The following is a 19182-nucleotide window of genomic DNA, read 5'->3' as shown; positions in this document are numbered from 1 at the left end:
GGTCATTACATTTATCTTTATTTTTTATATGTTTTTTTCTTACAACAAATTTTATTCTCTTCTAGTTTAAAGTTGCAAAATAAATGTCACATTATATGCTTAAAATGATTCATCATGGCCTCATTTTGATTAAAACCCCAGCATCTTAAAGAGATTGTGCACACATTTAAAAGCCTCTGGAAAGCATCATACTTGCCTGTTTGGTTGGCTGAGCTAACAAAGGAGTTTTGTTTGTGATTTGCAGGGATAAAACAGTCTCTTTCACACACACACACACACACACACACTCAACCTTTTTATTATACGGGACGTTTAGATCATGCACAGCCTAAGTAAAGGCTGATATCTCTTGTTTTGCAATCTGAAGTTAAGTGCGTATTGTTCTGACGACGGTGGGTGTGTTTTTGTGCTTGTGCTCGCGTGTATCCATCATTAAAACAAAGTGCAGACACAAGGAGGCTCACTTGTTCAGTTTGAGTCGTGATTTAAAACCTGGTGACACTGTTAAAGCAACTGAAGGCCTGTTAAATTCTTCAAAACCAGGATTACTGATATCCCTGTCAGACTAAAGGGAGTTGTGATGATGTCACAAAACAAGTTCTGTTTAGTCCGCCTATCAATGGTGATTACATTGACTCATGAGTCATATTTTTAATGTCTGTCTCTGTTTTTACTTGCTAACCTGCCCTAACCTCTGTCTGAAGCATTCGTAACTTGGGAGGGACACATCGGGTAGGGTCCTCTCCTGTGCGGCTCACTGCAACTTGAGTGGTCTGACTACTTTCTACAGTTTGTTGAGTACTTTATGTTGAAAAATATGAACTTCCTCCTCTATTTGACTTCATCCTAGCAAAGAATTGAAAACAGATCTGGGCTTCAATGGAATCTTTTCACAAATGACTGGGAAACTAGTAGTTATATTCTGGCCTTCCCATTGCAAATGTTGATTCACGTCAATCCTATAAGAGCTGTGTGAGGAGTCGTTTCCTAAACTATGGCTTATATCTTCTCACATATTTTCCCTTTCCTCTTTGTGCACCCCATTTTCTCCTTCCCCAACTTCAAACTTCCCCTACTCTTTCTCCATTTGCTCCACAGATCCATCAAACAAATGCCAAATTTCTAAGCCCATGGAGTCTCCAGTGCACCCAGGCGAGGTGCTGAAGCTCAGGTGTCCTCTGCCGGTGAAGGGAACCATCACTTGGACCAAAGATGGCAGTTCTCTGGGCACCAACAACCGCACGCTGGTAGAACAGGAGGTGGTGCAGATCCGTGATGTCAAGCCCAAGGACTCGGGCCTGTACGCCTGCACCAGTGAGGGCAAAGACACGGTCTGCTTCATTGTCAACATCACAGGTGAGTCAGAGGGACTTGACAGGTCAGAGCAGAGCAGAAGTGACGGTTTGGAGTTGGATGGGTGGATAGTAGGAGGTTAAGCTCAGAAAATGGCCATGGAATTGTTTTCTTTTTTCCTTTCTGGGCGAGTAGGCTGACGTTTTTTGGTTCTGACAGAATCTGCTGAGGGTGTTTGTTGACCTTATTAAATATACTAGAACTCAAACTCTATAAGCCTCTGAATGCTTGGTCTCGGGAGTGTTTGCGTTAAGTCAAAGCAGAATGGTAACTACAGTTAGTCATGCCTCATTACAGAGTTATTGAAGGACACAGGGTGGATAGCCTGCGGTTAAATTAGTAAGTCGCAAATGAATGTGAGTTTGAATGAGTTTGAGTTCTCATCTCTTACCTGCAGATTACAATCCTAGACAGACAATGCAGCCCTAAATAAATTCACTTTTATTTTTGCTGTGTTATAAAGTCTTACTTGACCTCTATCTCAGTGGGGATGATAATAAAATTATTCATACCTCTGCAAAATGTTTTTTCTGACTGGAAGCAATATTACTTTTTAAGAGTACCCCAGCCAGATTCCTGACTAAATTAGTAAGGGGTATGAATAATTTATATTTTAGCTGTATTCCTCAGAGACATAAGACGTCATGGATTTCTAGTATGGTGTACTGATATTTCTGGTGTTCTAATGAGCTAAGGATGCCATGTGCTCTAACAATTTGCCAGTTTAGAAGAGATACAGGCCCACAGAATCACAGACCCTCCACCATGCTTACCAACGGGCATTTCTGGTGCTTTTACATACTCCCAACAGTGAGTTTTCTCACAACCCTGCTGACTTTGCATAGCAGGAAAATAATCTTCAATCATCATAGGAAAGTAATAGCCCTGGTTAATCCAGTTTAATTAAGATCAACACTCATCTGCCTCAGTTGACAGGCATGCTCTCTTGTCTTTCCCATTTTGACAACAAAAATTCTTCTATGCTTCACTTCATATTTATTCCCCAGTGACTCATTCATTGTGGATTATTTATAAACAAATCAGCCAAACTGAGAAAAGCACATTATTTATCAAATTTTGCTGCGTTTTCCTTTTATAACAGACCAGGCTGTCCACATGTCACTAAGAAACAGCAGAAAGAAAAAAAAACTGAGTTTTGTCTTTGGGGTTTGGGCGGAGGCAGCTGTTAGCAACAACAAAAGCCACCTTCACCCATTTCTCTGCATGTTCCTGTCTGGACTTATACAGTTAGATCGTGGGGAGTGCATGTGTGTGTGTCTTCCAGGCTAGATGCTTGAGGGAATACAGGAATTCCTGAGATTCCTTCAGCTAGTGTCTCCCAGGTAGTGAGGCCTCAAGGAGCCAACCAGCAAGCCAGCCAAATCAGTCAGCTGTGCTCATCCATTATGAAAGCTGGCCATCTGGACCCAGTTACCCACCTGGACCCAATGTGTGCTGGTGTTTATGCGTGTGTGCGTGTGTGTGAGAAAGAGAAAGTTTTACCCAAGTTTGTATAGCAGCAGCTTACACATGTCTGCTTTTGCTTACACACTCACAAAGAGAGGCTGAAGTAACGATGAGGGCTTCCACATCTTGTTAAAATTCTCCACACGCATCGCGTCTCGCCATGAGTTCTCCTCCTCCACTTTTGGGCTGACTGTAATTGCCTGAAATGTATTAAATAAGGAGGGAAAGACAGGAAAAAATGGAGGGAGAGGGAAAAGCTCGACCACTATGGTCATAGTAAGCTGTTTGGAAACAAAGAACAAGCTGTTCTGGCAGTACAGTTGCAATTTCTCGCCGTGTGTGTTTCAGAAAATTCAAAACCGAGAATATTATTTAAAGAGTGCGGGAAGGGGAGGAAGAAGAGGGTGAGAGAGCGGTGTTGGATCAGCACCAACAATTCTGTGAGGACGGCGTTGAGACTTGGCTGGACAGCCAGGACTGTAGCCAGGAGGAGCGTGGAAGTAATGGGGGAGTGAGAGTTAAAAAGGTGGGGTGTAGCTTTATATCCGTGACTTTATTTGTGGAACTCTCATATTGAGCTGAAAAAGCATCGCAAACATCTTGAAGTTGCTTAAAAATAGATGAAAACTGTACCAGAGTGTCTATCAGGAGCAATAGTAGGAGAAATGGAAGCGTTTCCACAGAACTGGGAGAGGGAAGTTGGCTAAGATGCAGTGGGTGAAGGGAATGTAGAGGCTCTGCTTTCTGTTTTCTCTACCACATTGTTCTAATTTCATTTTATCTTTTTTTCTCTTTAATTTTTTGTGTAAATGTGTCTTGCAAAAGTATTTACACTTCTAAATTTTTTCCACATTTCACCACTTTACAACCACAAACACCAATGTGTTTTATTGGAACATTCCGTAATAAATAAAGACAAAGCAGCACCTTATGTTTTTGTTTGTATTTTAAAATCTGAAGTGCAATATATATATATATATATTTATGCAAAGCACATTGATGTTTGTAGTTGTAAAGTGGAAATGGGGTATCTGCTCTGATACCCCTAAATAGAAAGGAAAATCATGATAGTTTTGCCCATTCTTTGCAGAATGGCTCAAGCTCAGTCAGATCGAAACTATTTCATCGTTGTCTTGCTGCCTTGCCAGTAACACCTGAAACATTGCAAGTGGAGCTTGTATCTGTGTTATAGGAAGAGCAAGTGAACTGTAATACATCTGTAGGAACTTTGAGAGAAAAAATCTTGACTCAGCGCCGGGGTTAGATAACCCCAACTTACCCGAGGCCAGCTGAGGACAAACAGCCGTGCATGAGCAGGAGTCCGGATGCACACAGCTTAGGGGCCGATGAGGGGCCACAGCAGTCGGCTCAGCAAGGCAGTTTGGCTTCATCTGTAGAGAGGTCTGAAGTTCCTGCCCCTTTGGACAGAGAGCATGGGAAACCGCAGCCTTCACCTAGTCAAGACTTGATGTACTGTCTGGGGCTTCAGGTGTAGGTCAAAGGTTGCTATGCAGAGACAGCAACCTTCTTCCAAATCTATCTCTCTGTTTGCAGATGGAGTTAGCATATTAAGGTGAAGGAACTCAGAGACGAAGATTTAGCAGGAATCTTCGTCCCTGCGTCTGTTCATAGGCAAAAAGTAGTTTAATCCATTGAGGAAGGGAATGCAATTTTGACACAACTGTCCAACTATGCTGGACATGTCCGGTTGATCTGTACACAGATTGGACATCCAGGAGTAAATCTTGGAGCAAATATTCTCCTGGGGCATTGCTACTTTGATGAATCATGGTGTTGTTAAATGTGGGTATTTCGTCTGTCGCTTGGACTCTGGCCAAAAGAAGAGAAAGTGATGGTGTGGAGGACCGTTTGGGTTGTTGTTTGTCTTTGAGTGTCTCTTCCAGTCTTCAGTCCCATCTGCTTAGACAATCACAGTCCCAGGTGCAGAGGGAGAGAGGGAAAGAAAATCCAGCTGACTGAGAGACAGAGGTTGGGAGTAAATGAGCACAAAACACAAGTAAGACAGTAGATATCAATATGTGCAATGGTGGGACTGCATTTCATTATTAAAAAGCTTTAGAAATGTTCTCCAAAGGAGGGACATAATGATTTTTCAGGCGTGATAAGTTCCTCCAGCTATTTTGTCCATATATAGCTGAGTGATTTATAGGGCAGCTATGGTAATTGGAGGAAGTAGGAGGAGGAAAAAAACTGTTAAGTGGAATGAGATAAAAATTGAATGTGATGGTCTGATTACCCTTCTAGCAACGCCCAGCCCCTCAGAGCTGATCTTTTTTTGGTTTTTGTTGCTCCCTGCAGAGCCCACAGGAAAAGTGTGTTTTTGTTTAGTCGTGGAAGTTCAGAGCTTTAGGTCATGTTGTGCAGACGGCAGTTTGTCTAGTGTTGCCAAGAAAAAAGGGGGCCTCTTTAAGAACGGTTCAGGTTGGATTCTTCTGCAGACACGCTCCTTCATGCCTCTGGACTAAGCCAGCCCATTTTCCTCTGAAGTCAAGCTGTTGAAACAGTCGACACTGTCAGGAAATGACTGAACGTGGCTTATCTGGTTGCAGGCGCGCCATACTGGACTTCATCAGCAAAGATGGAGAAGAAGTTGCATGCAGTGCCAGCTGCCAACACAGTGAAGTTCCGCTGTGCTGCAGGAGGAGACCCCCAGCCAATGCTGCGTTGGCTTAAAAACGGCAGGCCTTTCCGCCAAGAGGACCGCATGGGAGGATACAAAGTAGGGGAAACACTAATCCACCAAACTGCTAATACTAATATAATCTCAGTTCCCTTTTTTCCTCTTTTTGCCTTCCATTCTGTAATACCTTTTTAGTAATTAATTATCAGGAATGCAGATTCCTAATAATTAATTAATTTGACCCTCGGATTAACTGTATTTATATAAAAGTTAAAAACCTACTTTTCTCACATAACAACACTGACACAGCAGACTCACAAAGAAAGACCAAAATAAACAGAATAAATCTGTATGTATGCACAACCAGACATTGCAGTTCATCATTACTGCAATGTTAACGCTAATACTAAAGACTGCTATTGATAATCCCATTACCGGTGACAACAATTAGTATTATTGTTCTCATCAGGGACTTAAAGAGTTCAATTAAAAGCTTAGCAAAACATCAGCAATCTATTTACATACTCATAGGTGTACAATCCCATTGCTTTATAGGAAAAATCAAAGCTGCTTTATATTTTATCCGCTGGTTGTAACTCTGTACTGTACCTGAGATTTTATGGCAACACAATTGTATCAGAGCTATTTCACAGCAACCAGTTTTACCTGAACTTGCAAAAATATAACTGAATTAGTGATAGCTGGTGGAATGCACATGGTTGGATTCCATGAAATTAGAAAATCGGCGATGGCACTAATATTGGTAAATATTGCTATGGCAATATCTGTTGCAATATATGGCTATATATATGGCCATATGCAATATATGGCTGTTTTTCTTTTTATCTGTGCTTCCATCACTCTCTTACTTTTAGCAGTTTTGTGCAAGTGCCTTGTGTGAGGATCTGCTGCTGAGATTCTGTCCAACAGGCTAAATGTTACATTGACTTGTAAACTATTTTGCACTGTAGACAATTGCGATATTGATATTGTGCAGCCTTTGTACATGATATATTTGGTTACATTAAGCTAAAATGTACAGGCTTTGCACATCTCACATCCACATGATGTAGAGTGATTTACCAGAGATAAAAAAGTGTCAGTTTACTGAATGAATATGTGTTTGAAATATAAAAAGAGTAGTCAAGTTTGCTTTACTTTTAAAGTTTCCTTTGACTTTTTACTAATCTAACTTATGAGCTTTTACTACAAGAATGAAGATTTTTATCAAGCTGAACATTTTTCTCATGTTTCTGATGGCGATAAAGGTAATCCTATTTAACTCTTGGTTCTTCTTGTTAACAACTTAGTCAAAGAGAAAAACATCCACTATAAGTAACTTATTCAAACTATTTTATGGTTCCTACATGTGATTTAATCAATATGAAATATAATTGTGATCACATCTATTTTAAAGAAATAGGATTATGCCCTCGAATGAATGCCAAAAACAAATTGCCATTATGTTTTTTTGAAATAGAATATGAATTTAGATTAAGATGTTTTACACATATTTTCTGTTGGTGACTATATATGTGGCTGATATTTTGATAGTTTGATATTTTGTGCAAATTACTTCTCCTTTGTTTGAACAAAATGACCAGTGATGTTCAACGGGTCTTCCGGCCAGAAAAAGTTAGACCCAGATAATGGTTGGGATGCTACTGAAGTCGCTTTGCCTTTGACTTTCAGTCCCTCGTTACAACTAAGACAAAAATCAGCACCAGAAATGATACAGTCATGCTGTCAGTTACACCGCAGGCATTTCATTCCTCTCTTCTTGTCAATAAATGTTTGACAAAAGCTGTACCTGAGCCCAGCCCCATGGCCTTACCTCTCCATTGTGTGAAATGTAGGCCTGTACATGCAGTAGCTACAGTGTCTCTTTTTAGTGTATGGATGGAACCTCATTGTTTGCTTACACCTGTGATTTCTATGCATGCTAGAAACTACATTTGCAAATAATTTTAAAACTGCGTGCTTGAAACAGCTCACACTATAAAGATGGTTCCACATACAATAATAGAGAAAGACAAAAATTACACCATGGGTGCTCAAACATTTTTAAACAAATACCATCTTAGTTTATACTCAGGTTTACAAGTACTACTTGCAAGATGACTTATGCTAGTTCAGCTAGTACACAACAACATCTCTTTTTCTTGTTATTTTCTTTCACTGCTAGCTCCTTCATGTCTGCTAATCTCACATCAGTGATTCTGTATCTTGGCGACAGGTGCGCCTCCAGCACTGGACCCTGATCATGGAGAGCGTGGTTCCATCGGACAAGGGAAACTACACCTGCTTGGTGGAGAACCGATTTGGATCCATCAACCACACCTACACTCTGGATGTAGTGGGTCAGTACTCCTGTTGAGGGTAGAGAACTGGTAGGGAAAAACTCCCCACAGTAAGTGACGGTAATGTGTATGAGCATGCTGTTTAATTGGACAGGTGTGCGGTGGATACACAGCACACCTGTGCTCTCTGCTGCCAAGAGTGTGGAGAGCAAAGATGAATGTGTCATCAGGTTCAGTGCAGCTTTCATTATTTTATATTGGAATATTTTTTTTAAACCAGGGATGTCCAAGGCTTGCTTGCAATCCTTTGAATGATTTATTGTGGCCCCCAACTGCCAGGAAATGCAATTACAAATAGAATGTTTAAGGCCAGATTCTCACAGACAACTGAGTATTTACTTACATTAGAAAATGTCACACTTGTCTTTTATTTGCTTTTGTTTTTTTTCATAGTATGTAGGTTCACAAACATCCAGCAAATTAATTAAAAACAAGAAATATTAAACTTTTGAATATGAGTATGTTCAACTTGACATTTGTGATAAGTACTGACAACATGTTTTTCTTTCATTTTGATTTTGTATTATTTTCATTTTAAAAATATTGTGGTCCATGGCTATTTTTAACTTGACAAAAAGTTTGGACAAATCTGTTTTACAGAAATTAGTTTTAAATTACCTCAGACAGATAGTTTGGATTTTTTGACATGAAGTTCTGTGAAAATATTTCCCTATATTTCTTCCTTTGTAGCAGACAAATGTCATATCAACGGAAGTTTGGGGAATAAAACCTCAAGTATTAAATATCTCCACCTCTGAAAGGAGTTGTTAGGTTTGATGCTGTTTTCTCAGTGGAAGCCTGAAGTAGATAAACTGAAATGAACTGACCCTTTAAAGCAGACTCAGGTGACATGATGAGCTCAGCCCCAACTCTGTCAGCTCCTGTTCGCTGACCTTTAGCATGCAAGAAGAAGTGTTTTTTACTCCATTCGCAAAATCAAGAAATGACAGGGACAACAGTGGGATAACAGTAGTAGATCAATGTATGTTTGTCCACACCAACATTGCTTGCTTAATTCATTGTGGACCTGATCTATTTTGGGCCTGCCACTCACCCCTTTGTGAGCCATCAGCACTTGTTAAAATTTATATGATGCAGTTATTTTTTTAAAGCCTGGTCATTGAACCACAGATTACCAGAACAGAGTGGAGTAGTCCAAGGGACTGCAGTCTGTATCCATACGTGGAGTTATTTCTGATGTTTTTTTCACATTACCATTATTTTTTATCGTTCTATAGATTGAAATTAGCAGCATTATTTGCAACACATTAGGCTGGAATTGAATACCGGAGGGCATTTGTATAATGTGAATGTATAGGCACATCACGGAAACACGTTACGGCCAACACATGTTCACACATGCTCCCCAACTGAGGCCCCATACTCTTCCTCTCTCTGGAGTTGGCTGAAGCTCTACTTCTAACTGAATATTGTTTTTTGTTCGGTTTTACTGCAGAACAGTAAACTTCTTCCATGCCCCCTGCAACCTCTGGCTTTATTTTTCACCATTAGACTGGTGGGGGAAAAAACAAGGCAAAATGGAGACAAATAAAGTCTAGTTTTAAATCAGACTTTTTGTCGCTCAAATGAGCTGTAGGATCAGCTTTTAGAAATATAAACACCCAGACTTTACTGGTTTAAGCTGGAGTCTGGACTAAGGGTTGCAGTCGGGCAGCTACAAGCTGACACACTGGCATGTCACAGCTATTCATCACTGGCAGCCACATGCAATCCTGTGCCACACTGAGATTTTCCTGGGTCTCTGTCCTCCCCGGACCCTTTTGAGCAGAGCTGCCAGGTTACTCAGAGTTCAAAGTCCTTCACTGGTCAGCAGGGAATGCTGCCAGGCTACTCCACAAATCATAAGATTAGTTTTAGGATCTAGTTATCGGTCAGGACATACTTATATGTAAATAAATTCAAAATCATTTATCTCTTTGCCACTTTGCAACTATATGCTGCTTTGTGATTGTTAATCATATGAAATCACAAAAAAATCAAGAGAAAATCTGAAGAAAAAAAATCAGTCAAACTGTGGAAAATGTTAAATGTTACAGACGCTTAAAACAGAGGTGTTTACTGTTTTAGTCGTAGCACTCTAGAATCTAATTAATTTTGTTAGGTTTTACAGAGTGCTTGATGTCTCCACCCTCTGGAAGCATGAAAAGTTTGAGTGTGTAAAGAGGGCCAGAAAATTGGGGCAAAGAAAGATAGACAATAAACAAGGCAAACCCTAAGAATGCACAGAAAGAAGGAGATTTGGTTTTGGAGAGAGGAAGAAGGGGGTCATAAGATCTGACAGATTTCAGAAAAGTCAGCAAAAGAAAAAAAGACAGTAGAAGTCTTTACATCCTGGAATTTAAATGGTAGTTTGTGACAGTTTTCTTCTTTGTATTAAACGTAGAATCTCCACCCCTGACATTGGCTGATGACTAACTCCAAAACTCATAAACATACACGTACAAATAAATTCACTGCACCTACCTTGCGGTTTTGTTTTGGAAAGGCTCTGCTGGGCTCATGAGTCATGTCACAGTATGGGAGTTGTGGGGGTAGCTGTAAAAGCTAGATGGTGTTTGAAAGGGGGTATTGTTCCCCAGGTCTCCCTCTGTTTGGGTACACAAGCTAAATATTAGTTTATAGAAGAATGCAGATAGTGCTGAACTCTCCAAAATATGCATGTAGACCATTTATTAACCATAAAACATCCTGATCCTCAAGTATTACTTAAGCTCAGTGAAAGAACAATAATTTTTAATTCAAAAATACTTTATTCCAAACAAAAATTAAATGTTGTCATAACTCATATAATCCAAGTATCTTTAAAGAGTCTTTCTGGTGATGCTGTGGGCAAGACTGTAATGAAATGCTAACAGCTTAAATTCTGAGCAGAGACGATATTTCACACCAGCATGTACTGGATGACATAATCAGTTGTTAGGAAGCATTGCTAATCCATCTCATTTGATTTTGCAATGCTAATTGGCAGCTTCTACTTCTAAAAACAATACCTTGTTGACATGGTTACTCATCGTAATAACTGTCTGAGCCTACAAGAACAAATCAGAACTGACGTAACAGAGCAACTCCTTGAGCAGCATAATTCTACTACCTTCTTTTTGACTGGTGAATGAGCGTAGAAAAGATAGATTGTTTATCTTCTTCAACAGAACGGTCACCACACAGGCCTATCCTCCAGGCTGGACAGCCCGCCAACACCACAGTACACGTTGGCGAGGACGCCCAATTCCAGTGTAAGGTCTACAGCGACGCCCAGCCTCACATCCAGTGGCTGAAACACGTCAGCGTAAACGGCAGTCGGTACAGGCCTGATGGAAACCCCTACGTCAAAGTGTTAAAGGTAGATCCCTTTGTACCCATTTTTATATCATAACCACACTTTTTCCCCCTCTTGCTTTGTAATTTACTGTATTTTATGAGAAGTCATATAAGAAACCCATTATATCCCTCCCACTAACTTTATGTACACTTTTGCCTTTTAAGTTGAAATAATTGTTTTCTCTGACATTTTTCCTTTAAATGTGGTTTGCCTTTCACTGTGATGTCTGCAAGGAACATCACATCCATAAAACATTGAGAAAATATATTCAATGTTTGTCAAGACTAAATCACAATGATTTTAATTTATTCCAACTTAATGGGTCATTTTTGTAGTTTCTGGCTGGATTTTGGAGATGATTCCTGCAGGTCCGTGTATAGCAGCTGCAGTGGTGACGTTGTCATGTGCCTGATTTATCTGCTCATTTTGTTTGATGGCTTGCAGCGATCAGGCATTAACAGCACAGACATGGAGTCTCTCATCCTCACCAATGTCACAGAGGAAGATGCTGGGGAATATATCTGTAAAGTCTCCAATTATATAGGGGAAGTCACCCAGTCGTGCTGGCTGACTGTCATTCCAGGTAACCCTCCACCCCCACCCAAGACCACCTCAACTCCCCTCTACCGGTGTGGGTTTCCCTGCTGTTCTGTGGTGGTGCTGTTGCTGGTCTCAAGGACATTCCCTCTCCCAAATGTTACTCCCTTTTCCTTCAGCTGCCACCGACTTTTGGATTGGTGTCGCCATGGAAGCACTGTTCTGACCAGAATAACCAGATGATGATCTCTTTTTTTTTTTTTGTAGCTCACCTCAGAGCTTTTCACCAGAAAGCGTATGGTGTCACAGTGCTCTCCATGATCTCTGTGTTTATGCATGTGTGTGGGTTTAGCAAGTTCTGTGGGTGATGGGTACCTTTTGGGTTTGTTTTAGGTGTGTTTGTTTTATTTTCACATGTTTTGGTGGAATACTGGGATCTATCTTCTACCTGTCCTCACTCCCATACTCAGTTCTACACAGGATCTTAACGGTGGACACTATCCAGTTCCTCTGACTTCTTTCTTGGTGTTGTGGGTCTCATATTTTTTCTCTTCTCTGTTTCTGTTGTTTTTCTATTTCCTCTTCCTCCTCTTCTCTTCCCCCAGACCGCAGGTGTTAACACCACAGATAAGGAGATAGAAGTTCTCTACTTGCCAAATGTAACTTTTGAGGATGCTGGGGAGTATACATGCTTGGCGGGTAATTCAATTGGGATCTCCTATCAAACTGCTACTTTGACGGTGCTTCCAGGTATATAAATTCACTTGCTTTTGTCCTTTGGTTGTTGTTTCCACTTTAAAGGGTACATATCATCAGTTTTATTTTAAAACATTTTCAGTTGTGTTCAGGCTTAAAGCTCATAATACTGATATTAATTTAAGACGTTAAATATCTGTAAAAAAAATAAATAAATTAACACAAGGCAGCCGCAAATTTAGCTAAAAGTTGTGAGAGAGTAAAAAAAGTTACTTTTAGGATGCTGAACTCAGACATCAATGCCTACAGTTAAGCCCAAATTATTCACATCACATTTTTTAAGATTTCTTCTGGCTGAACATAATATAAATGTTTTGGAGTCCTGACTTGTATCAAACCTCAACGTGTCAAATCTCCAAACTCTAATAAGGGCTTCTCTGAAATGTTTTTCCATTACTTATTTAGAAGGACATTAATAATTTTCCACATGCATTTTTAACAAAAAACAGACATAAATTATTTTATTTCTGGATTAATACTCTGTTTTGATGTGTATTTTGGAACATCTGTCTCTAAAATCATTTTTAATCTAAATCTACGAATGAATAATGAATAATGTTGTTATTAAAAGCAACTCAATATCCATCAAAGACAAGTAGTGACGGACAGCTTCAGCTGGATTTGAAGCAAAGTAAAGATTTACAATACAGTTTATCTAGTGATTAGAAGACATGGAGGACGAATGTTTTCTGAAGGGAGAACCTTTGAGACCTATTGAATCAGCAGCATAGGGAAAGTTTTAAAAGCACCTTGTAGTGATCCCAGTCCGTGAGGAATGACTTGAACGTGAAACACAAAAACATTGACAGCACTGAGATTATGTCCACATTCTCCTGCTTTATTCGCAAGTCATGCAGAGATTTTGCTAATAATTGGTCAGTTTTTTTTACCGCTGAGACTTTTAGCCGATTTAGCTGTCAAATCATCATCGTTACTCTACGATATCAATCAAACTGTGTTCGGTCATAAGTAGTTTCTAATAATTACTTGTTTTTTGGCTCTAAAAAGTGACCTAAAGCTAATAATATGCTACATATGTGATGGATGAAAATGAAGTTAGAATACTAATATACAATGAAATGGCTGCTGCAGTCAAATGCTTTCTCCTTCATTTGGCTCAGACCTAAAAAAAAACCCAGCTGCAGCTGAAACTAATTATCATGGCTAATTGCTCTGGACTATCATTTGGAGAGATTGGTTATGCATTTTTTATAAGATCTGTGTAACATCAACAGACATTTTACACTTTGAATGGACACAAATAGTATAACACTGCAAAAAAGAACATTTTATTACTGTTTTTTGTCATAAAAAATGTTGATATGTGCACTTTAAGTCATTTTCAATTGCTTTCATGTAAGGCTAATCCTCTCCTTGGACTCTTCCTTTGATCAGTTCAATACATAAGCATATAATTTACGAAATTTTGTGGGTTAGCAAGCTGTTGAAAACCCAGATGAGATAATAGTGTAGTTTGAAGAAGACTTATTGCAACTCCAAAACAAACTAGAGCTCGAATAGCAACTTGAGTGTCACAATTCCAAAGGAGATGAGGATTTGTCTTCACGCTTCTGTTAGTCCTTTTAGAAACCCAGTCACTACTACTAGTTGGTTCTGATTCTGCATGCTAATACAAACTGTTTATATCTTTCTTGATATCTTTAAATTGTGCATTATTCCTTTTTCTCTGGCTCTGATACTTGACGTTTCTTGAAACAATGGTGGAAAGGTAAAGCTCAACCCTCATTTCATGTTGGCTTGACTTTCTCGATTATCAGAGCCAAACCTCTCTGCTTCGACACAGTGGATGACTCGTGTGTGATTAATTGCCAACATATTGCACCTATTTTTGTTTGATGTTGTTAAAAACATCTTATTTTACCTACTCTTTATAATGGAAACATACAGAAACAATGTTATTCAAGCAATGAAAATGTTTGATGTATGTTCATAAGTCATAAAATGGCTTTGAAATTTTTTTGGCACATTCTGCAGGTTTTCCATTTAACCACTTAAGCCTTTTTTACAACATTTGAATTACATTAAGAGATGCAAACAAGCATGTCCATTCATTTTTTTAAACACGAAAATAAGGATTTTATTACTTAAAATGCAATGACACAGCATTCCTTTAGTAAATTGCAGATGCATCTGCAGCTAAAACAACACAGGGCTAATTTGTTGATTGTTATTTTTGATTACCTGATTAATATTTGAACAGCAAAAGATGCTGAATAGGAGATTTTCTTATACAGAATATACACTGGATGAAGCTGTAACTACCCCACTTTACAAATTCTGGGTGGAATATATTTACATTACATTATTTCTTAAATTTATATTGAGCCTGTATACTCCTGTTAATGATTAATTTGTTGATAAATTAGATGACAATTATTTAAATAATCGATTCATCACAATTAATCAAATTAGTCGTTTCAGCTGTAATAGCTATGTATTGCCTGTTAATAATTACTATCATTGATGTAGTTTAAGAAAAAAAAGTTTTCTAGTACACCGCCTTCAGCTCTACTTGGCTTGTGGCCTGTTTGGTTGCTGCGTTGCAAAGGAATCTTGTTTGTGGTCTACAGGGATGAAACAGTCTCTTTTACAGACGCTCAGCTTTTTTACTAGACAGGAAGTTCGGGTCATACACAGCCACAATAGAAGTGAAGCACTTATTGTTCAGACGACTCTGGGTGTGTTTTTGTCCTTGCGCTCGCGTGTCTCAAAGATTGACGCAGAGTGCAGACACATGCTGCCTGCTCGTTCAGTCTGAGTCATAATTTAAAATCTGATGACACTGTCAAAGCCACTGAAGGCCTGCGAGACCCCACAAAAGCTAATAACTGTTGGCCGAAGGGGAGTTGTGATGGTGCTACAAAGCGATTTGTTTAGTTCGCCTGTCGATGGTGATTACATTTACTCATGAGTCATCTTCATAGTGTCTGTGTCTGCGTTTTCCTCCATGTCTGGAACATGCCTGCCCTAACCTCCGCCTGACCGTTGTTCTTTCATCTCTCTCAGCCCCAGAGAAATCTCCAGGACCCATTACCTCGTACTACTTGGAGATCGGAATATATTGTGCAGGCATGTTCCTGATTGCCTGCATGGTGGGCATTGTGGTGGTGTGCCGCATGAGGAACACAGCAAAGAAACCCGATTTTGGCAGCCCACCGGCGGTCCACAAGCTGACCAAACAGATCCCTCTGCGCCGCCAGGTAACAGAAAGTAGATAAAGAGTTCTAAAGGCATCTAACACTTCTAGAGGAGCCAACACACACCACTGACATTTGACAAGGAAACACAGCTAATTATTTCATAAATGGCTTTGGGAACATAATTAACCTAAATTACTATTATTTTTGACCAAATGCATATTTTTAGAATCAACAAATACAAAAGGTTTGCATGGATAATAACTCAACTGACTGCACAGGTGCATCTTAATAAATTTGAACATCTTGAAAAAGTTAAAGCTTTGTACTTCATACATTTACTACACAGTTTTTTCTATTAATATAGATTATTTTTGTCTTTCAGTTGATGTATACCTAAAATGTCGTTTCTTAGAATGTATTTTGTTAAATCAATAAAATTGTCTTTCTTGTAGAAAATTTGCTTGTTTTGGCAATGATTGAGACTGGGCACATGCAGAGTAAGATCATTTTTTATTTAGTCATTTACCTATTTAGTTAGTTTATCCATTATAATTACTTGTTTTAGCCCTTTGAGATCTCGAGATGTAGATCTAATTATTAAAAAATGCATTATCACTATTATTATTAAAGAAACTGTGCCTTATCATAAAGAGGAAGATCAGAGACAGTAATAAAAGTAATCCATGTCTAAAAATATTAAAGACCCCCAGCCATTATAGACATGTTGCGCAGAACATGTCTACATTTTTGTAAATATACGTTAAATGCATTTTTTTTATTATTTTATGTAATATTCTAATATAAATTGAAAGAAAAGATTTAAATATATCACTGTGTGTATAATGTATTTTAATCCATAAGATTAACTTGTTGGATTGAATTATTGAAACAAGCTAACTTTTCAATGATCTCATAATTTATTGAGATGTACTTGGATGACATACTGTGGAGGTATTTCAAGGGATCCACACCTAGATTCATTCAGAGGGCATGCATTTCTGTTCAAGTCAACACAGCTGCCGAAAACTGCAGCCAGACGTTTTTCCTTCCAAATGTGAAACTTTCTTTAACCTCAAGGGAAACCAAAAGGTTCAGAGAGTGTTGGATTACTTTCTGTGGAGCAGACTGATTCCAGAGTCAAGGTAAGGTTAGGGTGTAGAGGGAGTCGCTTAAAGACCCAGGCTCACCAGCAATTAACACAAATTCATCAAGTTATTGTAGCTGCTCACCTCTTTAACACAGATGAAATTGAATCTCTGCCTTGGAGAAACTTCACGGCTAGTAAACATTCACTGTGGGAAGCAAGCACGATTGAATATTTTACAGGTTGTGTAGTGAAATTCATGCCTCAGGTTTCCAACTCCTCTAGTGATGCCTTGGAGCTTTAACTGACCTACGAACCTAGATCACAGTGATCAGCCAATATCTTTTTTTCCTATAGGTGTCGGCAGATTCAAGCTCATCCATGAACTCAAACACCCCCCTGGTGCGAATCACAACGCGGCGGAGCTCTGCACCCGACGAACCGATCCCTGAGTACGACCTTCCACAGGATCCACTGTGGGAATTTGCCAGAGATAGGTAAGAGTTGCCTGTTAAAACACACTGTTGTAGTTTCTGTTCTTTATTAAGTGCAACATGTAATTGTACGTCTTCTGCCTTCAAAGCCATAATTATGTAAAGCAGATTTCTGCATAAAACATGAAATAGTAGAAAATGCTGATCCTCTACAGCTTTAATTTAAAAGTGGATGGTGCAGGTTGTTCTTAAACTTTATTAGCAGTAGAAGGAACAGATAGTATAACAAGGGCAAAGACCAAAACAGACTTCTACCTTTAGGTTAAAGCAACTCCTGTCACAAACACATGATTATTAAACGCATAATGAAAACAAATCAGAAGGTTTCTGCTGTGAAATTTTTTTTAGGGCTTTTTACCTTAATATTAATTTTCACACACACAGTGGCACACAAGATACTTTAATGAATATGTTGAGATGTAAATGGCACACAGCAGAAGTAACCTCCAGCATTTATTCTTGGTTCGCAGTTTTCCTCTCCAGTTTGCAGAGGGAGTTATTGAAATATCCTGCAGTGCAACAACTGAAGTTTGGATTTTTAGTGTTTATTTCCATCACAGTTAGTCTGTTAGTTTTTACCTTGCAAAAATTTGTGCTACAAAGTTCCTCTGAGTACCACCAAGGGTAGCCAAGGTGCCACCAGTTATATTTTGCAACAGTGTCAATGAATTAAAATATGATTGAAAAGTTTAACAAAGTTTATAGTAAATTAATACTATAATTAATAATGTATAATATTATAGATAATATAATATAATATAAGCATTCGAATGTTGCATAAGAAAAATAAAAGAAATTTTAACTGGCTTTCCTTCGCAATCCTCTCAAAGCTGCTGCCTTTTTCGCCCACATTTTTTCCTTCCACTAAACTTTCCAGTTGTATGCTTGGAACTAACACTCTGCAAAATGAACTTTTGTGGGTTAAAGCTTGAAATATATCACTCTGTGTGTATGTAATGCATATAATGTATGAGTTTCAGGTTATTTTTATTTAATTTCTGGAATAAGTTAACTTTTAGATCATATTTAATCTAATGAAAGGCAGCTGTATCACTTTAAAAAGGATCCTCTTAACAGTGAAATCTGGAATCGGAGACTGCGGGCACTACCTGTTTACGGCGTTTAGTGCTTTAAAACAGCTGCTAAATAATTTAAAAAATATTTGTCCATTTGGGGATTGACACCTGGTGAGATTAAAGCTTTTGATTCATCTGGTGTGAAACTTGCCCCATCATTAGAAGAGCAGCTAAACTTCCCTCCTTCTCTCCCTCACCGAAAGACTCCATATCACACGCTTCTGTTCTTCGTAGAGAGTGAAGTTGTGCTAATTAGTGGCTGGCATTCACAGCTTTCATCTGCATGTTTGGGCGAGGAGTGTTTGCTCTCTGTCATACCAGAGGAATTAGCTCAGCTGAGGTTTCAGTAAGAGTTAGAGAAGTTTAAAAACAAACCGAGACTCTGCGTTTAAAAGAATAAGGGAAATTCCTGAAGCTTTTGTTAGAATGCCTGTAAAAGAAAAAAAACAAAAACCTGGCTCATAAAATTTGAAATTGTTTATCAATAAAACCGCACTTCTGATGTAATGCTCGACTTTGTGTTTGCATGCTGGATTGATTAAATTTATGATTTTAATTCATGACCCCAGCTAAATGGAGGCTGTTATAACTTTGCAAAAATAAATCTCTGTCTTCCTCACTGTTTGGGTCTTTATGCCCTGCCTGTCATTCCAGCGCCTGAAGGATCATGTTGGGATTGTAAAATGCTGAGGAATGCTAACTTTTGTGGTTTAGGCTGAGGAAAAAAATAACATCCATTATGTGTGGCCGGATGGACAGAATGCCTGCCATTGAGTGTGGCAAGTGTGAGTGGACAGATAGGGGATTGTGTTACTACCGCAGGGCGCCAGCCTCAGGCCTCTCGGCTTAGCGCTGTGCTGTGAATGTTTAGATAGCGTGGACAGTGGGCTTTATGAGGCGAGGGACCAACTTA

At 39.0% G+C, this 19182-nt stretch overlaps 1 protein-coding gene across 6 annotated transcripts in view; it reads left to right on the top strand.

Moving 5' to 3' along the window:
- The window catches only part of LOC116713566 (fibroblast growth factor receptor 2-like), a 56329-nt gene that overhangs the window by 22915 nt on the left and 14232 nt on the right, over nucleotides 1–19182 (top strand). For 3 of the 6 annotated variants that reach the window (XM_032553762.1, XM_032553767.1, XM_032553766.1), the window contains 7 exons: nucleotides 1099–1356; nucleotides 5391–5560; nucleotides 7698–7821; nucleotides 10992–11182; nucleotides 12304–12448; nucleotides 15482–15681; nucleotides 17057–17196. In XM_032553762.1, coding sequence (XP_032409653.1) covers nucleotides 1099–1356; nucleotides 5391–5560; nucleotides 7698–7821; nucleotides 10992–11182; nucleotides 12304–12448; nucleotides 15482–15681; nucleotides 17057–17196 — 1228 coding nt within the window. Of the gene's footprint in view, nucleotides 1–1098; nucleotides 1357–5390; nucleotides 5561–7697; nucleotides 7822–10991; nucleotides 11183–11605; nucleotides 11745–12303; nucleotides 12449–15481; nucleotides 15682–17056; nucleotides 17197–19182 lie in introns of all 6 variants that reach the window. The other 3 variants (XM_032553765.1, XM_032553763.1, XM_032553764.1) reach the window with 3 other exon arrangements.

Source organism: Xiphophorus hellerii, chromosome 22 (genome assembly GCF_003331165.1).
Source record: "Xiphophorus hellerii strain 12219 chromosome 22, Xiphophorus_hellerii-4.1, whole genome shotgun sequence".
Classification (NCBI taxonomy): Eukaryota; Metazoa; Chordata; class Actinopteri; order Cyprinodontiformes; family Poeciliidae; genus Xiphophorus; species Xiphophorus hellerii.
The sequence above is the reverse complement of the archived record's forward strand: the minus strand, read 5'-3'. Positions and strand labels throughout refer to the sequence as shown.